Consider the following 10343-nt stretch of genomic DNA (forward strand, 5'->3'; position numbering starts at 1 on the left):
TTAGCAAAGCTAGCTGAAGCTAGAACATGCATGAAAACCTAAACACATTCCGGCATGGCGTTTTACATCATATTTTCAATTCTCTAATCAATGCGTGAATGGCAGTGAATGTTATGACAGTGAACAGAGATAAAATATAGATTTATATTTTATTTCAGAATCCTTTGTGGCTACAGAACAAGCAACTCGCTCAGTTAAAAGGCTCCCAAACACAAAATGGTCATCGGAACAGCAACATTCAATAAAGCAAAAACTCTGACATATAAAATGGAGAACGGATATGCTGCTAAAATATATCGCCGGCCTCTCTACTGCCCTCTTTTGATCAAATATGTGACTGTAAAGTGTCCTTGAGAGTTTTGAAAGTTGCTTGTCAATAAAATGTATAATAATAATGATAATACAGTGAAACCTCGGCTTACTTATTTCGTCGAAAATTCTGTTTTATGGGGACCTGGAAACGGATTATTCTCATTTTAATGGTTTCCTATGGGAAATTAATGTTTGGAAGACACACTTTGCGCCTTACACACACTTTCTGGGAACCAATTAAGTTCGTAAGCTGAGGTATCGCTGTAATAATAATAATAATAATCGGCATTCGGTTCTGCAACATTTTGCACCTCCATAAGTTTTAAATGAAGTGTCGTGTCCTCGGCGGAAGCCCAATTTTGTTCATCACACCTCACTTTAAAAGTCATGTTGCTATTTTGGCCCGATAGCTAACCTTTGACCTTCTTAAGCAGCGCATTGAATCCGCGATTCCGATTGGCCGAGGGGGCGTGTCTACTGCGGTCAGGGGGGCGGGTCCTATGGGTGAAACATGGGCGCTGCTATAAAAAGCAAGACGGAACGTGTGCGTAGGTCACGTACCGTCGCTCCAAAACATGGCCGCTGTCCATCGCCTGGTGATCGTCCGCCACGGGGAAAGCGCCTGGAACCAGGAGAACCGCTTCTGCGGCTGGTTCGACGCCGACTTGAGCGAGAAGGGCGTGGAGGAGGCCACGCGAGGAGCCAAAGCCATCAAAGACGCCGGCCTGAAATTCGACATCTGCTACACCTCCGTGCTGAAACGCGCCGTCAAGACCTTGTGGACCATCATGGAGGGCACGGAGCAGATGTGGCTGCCCGTCATTCGTACGTGGCGCCTCAACGAGCGCCACTACGGGGGGCTCACCGGTCTCAACAAAGCCGAGACGGCCGCCAAACACGGCGAGGAGCAGGTGAAGATCTGGCGGCGTTCCTTCGATATCCCGCCTCCGTCGATGGAGAAGGACCACCCTTACCACGCCGTCATCAGTGAGGTCAGCAAACGCAAAGTTGACGTAGTAGAAAATTAGCCGCTGACTCGGATCTGCCTGGCTATCTGGCTAGCTATCTATTAGCTATTTGGCTAGCTATCTAATGGCTGGCTGGCTATCTAGCTAGCTCTCTAATAGCTGTCTAGCTAGCTATTTGGCTAGCTACCGGGCTATCTATTTGCTATCTGTTAGCTATCTGATGGTTACCTACTAGCGGTCTAGCTGGCTGGCTAGCTACCTAGCTAGCTATCTATTAGTTGTCTAGCTAGCTATCTAATAGCAATCTAATAGCTATCTATTGGCTGGCTATCTAGGTAGCTATCTTGCTAGATATTTGGCTAGCGATCTAATGGCTATCTACCGGGCTATCTATTGGCTGGCTATTATCTGGCTAGCTGGCTGTTAGCTATATAGCTCACCATCTAATGGCTATCTATTAGCTGTCTAGCTGGCTGGCTAGCTACCTAGCTATTAGCTACCTAGCTAGCTATCTATTAGCTATCTAGCTAGCTTTCTATCTATTTGAGTTGCTTGCGGGTTGAGTGAACGATGTGGCTGCCGCCGCTCACCCACAGAAAAACATATCCTGCGACTGTAAAGTGACCTTGAGAGTTTTGAAAGGCGCTTAGAAATCAAATGTATTATTATTATTCTGATATTCTACCTCCAGTCCAGACGCTACAAGAAGCTGAAACCCGGCGAGCTGCCGACGTGCGAGTCGCTGAAGGACACCATCGCCCGCGCGTTGCCTTTCTGGAACGACGTCATCGCGCCTGAAATCAAAGCCGGAAAAAATGTGATCATTGCGGCCCACGGAAACAGCCTGCGGGGGATCGTCAAGCACCTTGAAGGTGAGAGCCCCCCCCCCCCCAAATAATAATAATAATAATACTAATAAAATAAGGGACGCTTATGCGCCATCTTGCAAAAACAAGGACACAAAAACCGTCTCACGCACATACGCTGCGTATATAAATAGCAGCCGTGCTCACAGACTTGGTTCCCATTACAGTCGTGACCTTTATCTCCAAAGGTCGCCAGGAGTGATCGGACACACTTACACATGCAAACATCGACTACGCGCAAAGTTAGTTTGAACAAAAACGCGCAAGGTGTATTTGGAAGACACTCGCTCGAAGCGACGTTCTACGCGTGTTTGCAGGCATGTCGGACGCCGCCATCATGGAGCTCAACCTTCCCACGGGAATTCCCATCGTGTACGAGCTGGACGCTAACCTGAAGCCCGTCAAGCCAATGTCCTTCCTGGGCGATGAGGAGACGGTGAGGAAAGCCATGGAGGCCGTCGCCGCTCAGGGGAAAGTGAAAAAGTGAACAGCCAGCCGAGAGTGAAAGGAAGACAAAGAGGAAGACGGACGCTCCTTAGTGCTCAATTTAAACACACATCCATCTTGAGTTGTTGTCCATCACTACGGAAGAAGATTAGGGCCACTGAAGAAGAAAAAAAAAAATTCAGAATTCTGATTTTAAATTGAGAATTTAAAGTCAGAATTCTGATTTTTAAAGTCAGAATTCTCACTTTATTCTCAGAATTCTCACTTTAAAATCAGAATTCTGAGAATAAAGTCAGAATTCTCACTTTTAAAGTCAGAATTCTCACTTTAAAATTCTGAGAATAAAGTCAAGAATTCTCACTTTAAAATCAGAATTCTGAAAATAGTCAGAATTCTGACTTTCTCAGAATTTTACAGTCCTCCATCCCCATCTGGGCACACTCGGGTCCATTTTAGCGAACAAACAGGCCAACAATGCCACCATTTCAAGCCGTGCACATAAATCAGTTGTTTTAACTTCTCACCACCAATAAAGAAAGTGACTTTTCTACAGAAAAAAAAATCATTTGTCCGCTTCTTTTTTTTCTTCGGAAATCCAAATGCAATTGAATGAGACGGTTCACCTGATATTTTTTGCTTGATTGGCTCCCCCGTTTAGTCACGTCAGCATTCTGCTGCGAGATGAGAAGGGAGACGAGTCACCGGGTTCAACCTGGCAGGATTCCCACCATGCGGGCACGAGGCCGATGGATGGCTGCCTGCCATCAAAACAAATGACAGCACTGCTGGTCTTACGGTCAGGGAGACGGAGGGGGGGGGAATAAAGTCAACAGCGGGACATTGCAAAAGGATCATCATTTCACTCGTGGGAGGGATACTTTCCAGAATTTATTTCTTGGACAGAAATAGAAATGGAACAAGTCACATTTGATTTGTCAAGCTGAAGGACAGAATTGCAGATTTTTTATTCAAGGGAGCTCGTGGAAGGTGAATCGGCCTCGGTAGGCTTATGCTCTTCCGCCATCTGCTGGTCAGTCAGTGGTAACACACCAACTCAGGTGATTTATATATTTTTCTCTAAATATTTAATTAGTTTTTTTATTTCATTTTTATCCAGTCATTTATTTGTACGTGTCTTCGTTTATGTGTTTATTTGTTTGTTTATCTGTTCATTTATTTATGTGTTTGCTTTATTTATTCCTTCATTTATTTGTTCATGTTTTCATTGATTTATCGATTAATTTTGGTGTTGTGTAATTTTGTGTTGTTGTTATGTTTATTTATTCATGCAATTGCTTATTTATTTATTTGGTTATTTGCTTATTTATGTATTTATTTCTTTATTTATCGATTAAGTTATTTATAGTTTATTTATTTATTTGTTCATGTATTTATTTGTGTTCATTTATTTATGCATGTGTTTCTTTATTTATTTGCTTATCTATTTATGTATTTTATGGATTTATTTATTTATTCCTTCATGTATTTATTTATCAATTAATGTATTGGTCTGTTTATTTATTGATGTATTTGCTAATTTATTTATTCATTTTATCTGGTTTAATTTTTGCGGCATAAATGCACATGCTCTCTAAAATGTCACCTTGGTGGTTTTGAAATGGGAAAGGAGCGTTTTTGTCTTCTTAAAAATAAGAATAATCATAATAAATAAATAAGAAGTGCCTTAACGGCTTGGATTTGCGCATCTTTCAAGATGACTGGAGTGGCGGACGATGAAATGCTGATGAAAGGATGATTTTTGACTTGCGAGTCTGAGTTCAGTCAGCGTTGTTTCTATCGTGGCGCTTTTGCTCTGAGTTGTTTGGACCTGCGACTCTTTTCACTTCCTGTTTCCTCCTGAAGGACTTGAAAAAATTGGGCAAAGAAGCAATCTTGTACGGGTTCTTCTTGTACGTCACTGCTTTGCGCGTCTCGTCTCGCGAATCTTCCACGTATTCGGCGGCGCTCGCCACATTCTTTTCGATGCTGTTCACCAGCTCCCCCTGGTGAAAGGTTAAAAAAAAAAAAAGAAACTAACATCTTAACGTTGAACAACGGCCATTTTTCTGATGACATCCTATCACGACAGATGATAATAATAATATTTCCTTTATGAGCGCCTTTCAAAACTCTCAAGGTCACTTTACAGGCACAGGATCAGTTTTTCTGTGGGTGAGCAGTGGCAGCTACACGTGCCAGCGTTCACTCAACCGGGAATAACTCAAATAGATCAAGTTAGCTAGCTAGCTAATCGATAACTAATAGATCGATAGCTAGCTAGGTAGCCAGCCATATTTGCTATCTATTAGACAGCTAATAGATCGCAAATAGATAGCTAGCTAGGTAGCCAGCAACAGTGACCCCGTTCAACCGGGAATAACTCAAATAGATCAAGTTAGCTAGATAGCTAATAGATAACTAATAGCTAGCTAGCTAGTTAGACAGCTAATAGATAGCAAATAGCTAGCTAGCCAGCAACAGTGAATAATCGGGAATAACTCAAATAGATCAAGTTAGTTAGCTAGCTAGTTAATAGATGTCCTTGAGAGTTTTGAAAGGCGCTTATAAATGAAATGTTTTATTATTATAATTAGCTAGCTAGCTAGCTAGTTAGACAGCTAATAGTGACATCCGACCGCACCTGACTTTCCAGAAGCATGGCGGCGTCAGCTATGATATCGTGCAACTGTCGGATGCTTGCCTCCAATTGAATGATATCCTGGTGACGAGACTTGATCTCGCTCAGGGCTTTGCTCGAAAGAGAAGCGCCACTGTCGACAACCTGGGAAGCCAAGTAGAGAACACAACTTTTTAACCTTTCATATTCTCCAAATATGAGATGGTAACGTCTCGCATGTGTGCGGCTGACATCAGATATGAAGACGCTCACGCTGTGGCCGTTCAGCATCTCTTCCAACTCCTCATCGGTGGGCACTTTGTCCACTGAGCGGGAGATAGAAACACATCATAAAATGATAGAAATGAGAAAATAATAACACAATCATACAATCATACAATAAAATCATAAAAAAATAAAATAATAAAATACGAATAAAATATTAACAAAATACTAATAAAATACTAACAAAATAAAATACTAATAAAATACTAAAATAATGAAATACTAAAATAATAAAATAAAATAATAAAATGCTAATAAAATACTAAAATAACAAAATAAGATACTACTAAAATCATAAAAGCATAAAATCATAAACTACTAAAATTATAAAATACATTCTAACAATAAAAATAGAAATAATCATAATAATAACAAGAATAACAATAACAAGGATAACAATAACAAGAATAATAACAACAATAATAATAACAATAAAAAAAATAATAATAATCCATTTCATTTCTAAGCGCCTTTCCAAACTCTCAAGGTCACTTTACAGTCACAGGATCAGTTTTTTTGTGGGTGAGCAGCGGCAGCCACACGCGCCAGCGTTCACTCAACCAAGAAGTAACTCAAATAGATAGAAAACTAGCTAGCTTGCTAATAGACAGCCAGCGAGACAGTTAGCTAACTAGCGAGATAGCCATATAGCTAATAAATAGCCATATAGCTAATAAATAGCCATATAGCTAATAAATAGCAATACCATTGTCAGACTTATCCCACACTCACCAATTTGCAGTTGTCGCCGAATGCGAGCTTTGCATTTCTCTCTGAAGGTCGTTTGTTTGTTGTGGTAACTCGTCATGAGCTCGGCAAAGCAGCGCGTCAGGTGTGCGTGCTGGCGTCAAGGAACAACGGCGGTTAAAAAAGGCGGAATTGGGATGGGAGGGGTCGTGACTTGAAAGGACAACCGACACCATTTTTTTTTGTTTCCTAACTGACATCAGAAAAACGTTTTATAGCATCGAAAATACCCAAAAACACGCAGGATGATATTTTTAGGCAAATGCAAAACACCAATAAAAATGACTGAAAGTCTCCCAAAACTGCCACAAAATGAGCGAGGAACTGGGGAGATTCAGAAAGTCCCGCCCCCTTTTTAGTGACATCACGCCAGGATACTCCTTCACAAACTGCCTCGCTCCAGAATAAAAACAATGAGAGTTCAGATTTGGAAAAAGATGCTGTCGTGTTACTCATCCAGTTATGAATATGATTCAAATAGTTCTGAAGAGGAAAGCATCAATGTTTGTAATCCATTAAAGACTTTCTTCCGTCTCAATTCCAGTTGTCTGGATACCAATGTAGCGTCCAGAAAATACACAAGATGGCGCCCAAGCTCTGTTGGAAATGGCTTCCTGAATATTCCGTTTTAAAACGTCAAATATTGCTATATGCGGTGAAATCTCTGTAAAATGCGCTCTGCAGAAGTTATTTGAAGTCATTTTGGTTGTCCTTTAACTGGCTCATGTGCAATAAATACATAGATTAAAAAAATAATAAAAATAAAAATGACAAAATAAATACCTGAATGCTGTTCATACGTTGTATCACGGAGCCTCCGTTGCTGCCACAGTCAGCCGGGAAATCATCTTGAAATGCTAAAAAAAAAAAAAAAAAAACATTCACTTTATAAGTCTGCCTGGTTTCAAATTCAAAATGGCTTCTTGCAAGTTACGATAAAAATGACGAGCTACTCTCGGCGTGACCGACAGGTTCTCCTCGTCGCGCTGCACCATTTGCAAAACAAATATTGGCTCATTTCATATCCGAGTCATATCAAAGTCACCGAAATCCGTATGTATTGAAAGGAACAAAAAAACATCAACAAAAAAAAGCCACCCACTTTTCAACTTGGCCTGGAACAATTTTGCATCTTTCTTGATTTTGTTATTCAGCAGATCCAGCTCTTTCCTGCATCCTGCACCACCAAGGTCAGTGAAAACAACGTTGACCAAAGTCGTCAAAGACAAATTGCAACACAGAAAGAAAAACACTGACTTTTATCCACGTTTGACGAGTCAAGAAGGGCGTTTTGTTTTTTCTCCACTTCGTCCACTTGGCAAGAGATCTTTTGCATGAGGCTCCTCAGCTCATCAACCTGTGCACGCATAAACGTCAACAAAAGAGGAAAAAACAAACAAACAAACAAACGGCTAAAAACGAACCGTTTTGAAAAACTCCTCCAAGACGACATTGTCACTGGGTCCATGTGCCATCATCACCGAATCCTGTTTTTGTTGCGGCTGGAAAGGAGCAAAACGATGCAGTTTAAAATGTAGCACCTGCTCCACCCAACAAGTGTTGTGACGAAATAGACGCACGCGTTTTCACGCATGCGCAGTCAATAGCAAAGGCAAGGTACGGCAAGTCCATGTATCCAAAAAACCCACGAAATAATTTTGTGGTGAATACACCAAAACATGGGAGCCTGGAATTGGAATGATTATGACAAAAACCCTGGCACTGGAGTGGTCACATTTTGCACGTCTGGTAGTGAATGAGTTAAGCACTACACCCACCATCCCTCTTATTTAGCTACTCTGTCATCAAGTAATAATAATAATAATAATAATAATAATAATAATAAGTTTCAATTATAAGCGCCTTTCAAAACTCTCAAGATCACTTTTCAGTCACAGGATAAGTTTTTTTCTGTGGGTGAGCAGTGGCAGCCACACGCGCCAGTAGTCAATAATAAATAATAATAATAAAATACATTTCATTTATAAGCACCTTTCTCAAGGACACTTTACAGTCACATGATTTTTCTGCGGGTGAGCAGCGGCAGTAGATAGCTAATAGATAGCCAGCTAGACAGCTAGCTATATAGCTAATAGATAGCCAGCTAGACAGCTAGCTATATAGCTAATAGATAGCCAGCTAGACAGCTAGTTACCCAGCAAGATAACTAATAGATAGCAATCTAGATATGTAGCTAGATAGCCAGCTAGATAGCCAGTCAGACAGCTAATAGATAGCAAATAGCAGCGGCAGCCACACGTGCCAGTGTTCATTCAACCCAGAAGTAACTCAAATAGATAGCTAACTAGCTAGTAAATAGTCAATAGATAGCAAATAGATAGCCAGCTAGATAGCTAGCGAGCCAGCCAGATAGCTAATACAGAGCAAATAGATAGCCATCCAGATAGGTAGCTAGAGAAGCTTGCATGGTAGCCATTTTGAACCCCCCCCCCCCTCCACTCCCTTAATAGTACATTAAAACGATTCAAGGTATTTGTGAGTTCTCAGGAAGGCATGTTGAAACATTCCACCTTTGCATGTTTGTGCCCGGCGGGGGCCATTTTCAAGCTAATGATCACATTCTGCTCTGATACTTCAGCTTCTGTCCAAGGACGCTTCCACAACACTTGATGTCACACTGCTTAAGTCAATGACTTTTGACCCCCCCCCCCCCCCCCCCCCCCTCCTCTGACCCCTTAATAAAGTGTCTTTTTTTGGAGGAATTTTGAAACAACTAATTATTTATACATAGAAGTTCAGTCTGGGAAGAATTTCGATTTGTGCGTCTTTAGCCGAAAAAAACGACCAAGTATAGGAACGCGTTTTTAGCTGGGGAAGAAAAAAAAAAAAAAAAAAATCGGACCATGTATAGTAAGGCGTTTTTGATAAAACAAAAACAACCACGTACGGAAGCCGTTTTTAGCCCCCCCAAAAAAGACCATGTATAGCAAGGCGTTTATAGCCGGAAAAAAACAACCATGTATAGAAGCTGTTTTTAGCTGAAAATATATTTAGGCCGAAAAAAAAAATACACATACACACGCAAAATTGCACGCACACGCACACACCTTTGTTCAAGACTAAGACTAAAGATGTGTGACACTGACAGTGTCTGATTTGTTTCCCTTAAGAAATACTCTCGTACACTTGCGTGTCATCCTCTGCCAGCAAATCTGCCACTAAAGCCTCCCGTGCATGTGTGTGTGTGTGTGTGTGTGTGTGTGTGTGTGTGTGTGTGTGTGTGTGTGTGTGTGTGTGTGTGTGTGTGTGTGTGTGTGTGTGTGTGTGTGTGTGCTGATTGACGCGATACGTTCTGCATGCAAAATGAAAGCACAGACTGTGACAGAGAAGAACAACACCCCAGTTGGCGTCCACAAGATGCCACACCAACGCTAATGTGCCTTGACGGAGAACCAAAAAAAAAGAAAAAAATTACCTCAGAAGGCCCAAGTTGTTCACGTACGTTTTTACTTGTTTTCCTACAAAAATATTGTACATTACAAAATGCAAATTAAAATATACACTTTTCATCATGTCATACACGGTTATTGTATATCAGTCTCTAATCGATGAAAAGGTGTCTTCAGCCGTCATCTGTCATGACGCTTCTTATCCAAGAGGCTTCGTCAGCTAACTAAAATTTTGCTGGTAGTTTGGCCTTGTATATATCCCTAGCGCCTCTTGGATAAGAAGTGAAACGTCCGACACCTTCAAAGAAGTACAGAGGACGGCTGAAGAAACCTTCTCATTCCCAAAATTTGTTCAGTTTTTGTTTTTTGCTTGTTTGGGTGCCGATAAAGCGCTGGCCATTGCCTCTGCCAACGTTTTTTTTTTCTACAAGGAGCCAGCATTTCCCTTTTTTTCCCATGTTAGCGCTTTGTTATCGCTTCAGCTATTATTAAAGCGCTATATAAATCAATTATGTATATACAGGTAACATTTGACTTACGACCAGCTGGACTTACGACCACCCGTTGAAGGTGTCGGACGTTTCGCTTCTTATCCAAGATGCTTCTTCAGCGAACTAAAGTCTTACTGGTAGTTTCGGCCCTATATATATATATATATATATATATATATATATATATATATATATATATA

General features: G+C 40.9%; 2 protein-coding genes and 1 long non-coding RNA gene across 6 annotated transcripts; 1 reads left to right on the plus strand and 2 right to left on the minus strand.

Annotated features, from left to right (window-relative positions):
- Positions 1 to 178: 178 nt before the first annotated feature.
- LOC148884917 (uncharacterized) lies at positions 179 to 1013 on the minus strand. The gene is made up of 2 exons (XR_016118254.1): positions 874 to 1013; positions 179 to 810 (listed from the first exon to the last, which is right to left on the minus strand). It is a non-coding gene; the product is annotated as an uncharacterized LOC148884917 (long non-coding RNA).
- pgam2 (phosphoglycerate mutase 2 (muscle)) lies at positions 874 to 2776 on the plus strand. The gene is made up of 3 exons (XM_089020259.1): positions 874 to 1304; positions 1972 to 2152; positions 2464 to 2776. The coding sequence occupies exons 1-3, from the start codon at positions 888 to 890 to the stop codon at positions 2631 to 2633; spliced, it is 768 nt and encodes a 255-aa protein (XP_088876385.1). The 5' UTR covers positions 874 to 887; the 3' UTR covers positions 2634 to 2776.
- Positions 2777 to 2799: 23 nt separating this feature from the next.
- On the minus strand, positions 2800 to 7816 carry LOC148884919 (syntaxin-2-like). Of its 4 annotated transcripts, none has more exons than XM_089020257.1 (8): positions 7667 to 7816; positions 7500 to 7599; positions 7345 to 7419; positions 7026 to 7099; positions 6228 to 6336; positions 5484 to 5536; positions 5295 to 5375; positions 2800 to 4596 (listed from the first exon to the last, which is right to left on the minus strand). In XM_089020257.1, exons 1-8 carry the CDS (start codon positions 7718 to 7720, stop codon positions 4372 to 4374), a joined length of 771 nt encoding a protein of 256 aa, XP_088876383.1. In that variant the 5' UTR covers positions 7721 to 7816; the 3' UTR covers positions 2800 to 4371. The 4 variants fall into 4 exon arrangements, with proteins under 4 accessions (XP_088876383.1, XP_088876381.1, XP_088876382.1 ...); XM_089020255.1 differs by having other exon boundaries at positions 5235 to 5375; XM_089020256.1 differs by having other exon boundaries at positions 5463 to 5536.
- Between the last annotated feature and the right edge of the window lie 2527 nt (positions 7817 to 10343).

The sequence above is a fragment of the Hippocampus bargibanti genome, linkage group LG18 (assembly GCF_051943395.1).
Source record: "Hippocampus bargibanti isolate YZ-2025 linkage group LG18, ASM5194339v1, whole genome shotgun sequence".
Lineage (NCBI taxonomy): Eukaryota > Metazoa > Chordata > Actinopteri > Syngnathiformes > Syngnathidae > Hippocampus > Hippocampus bargibanti.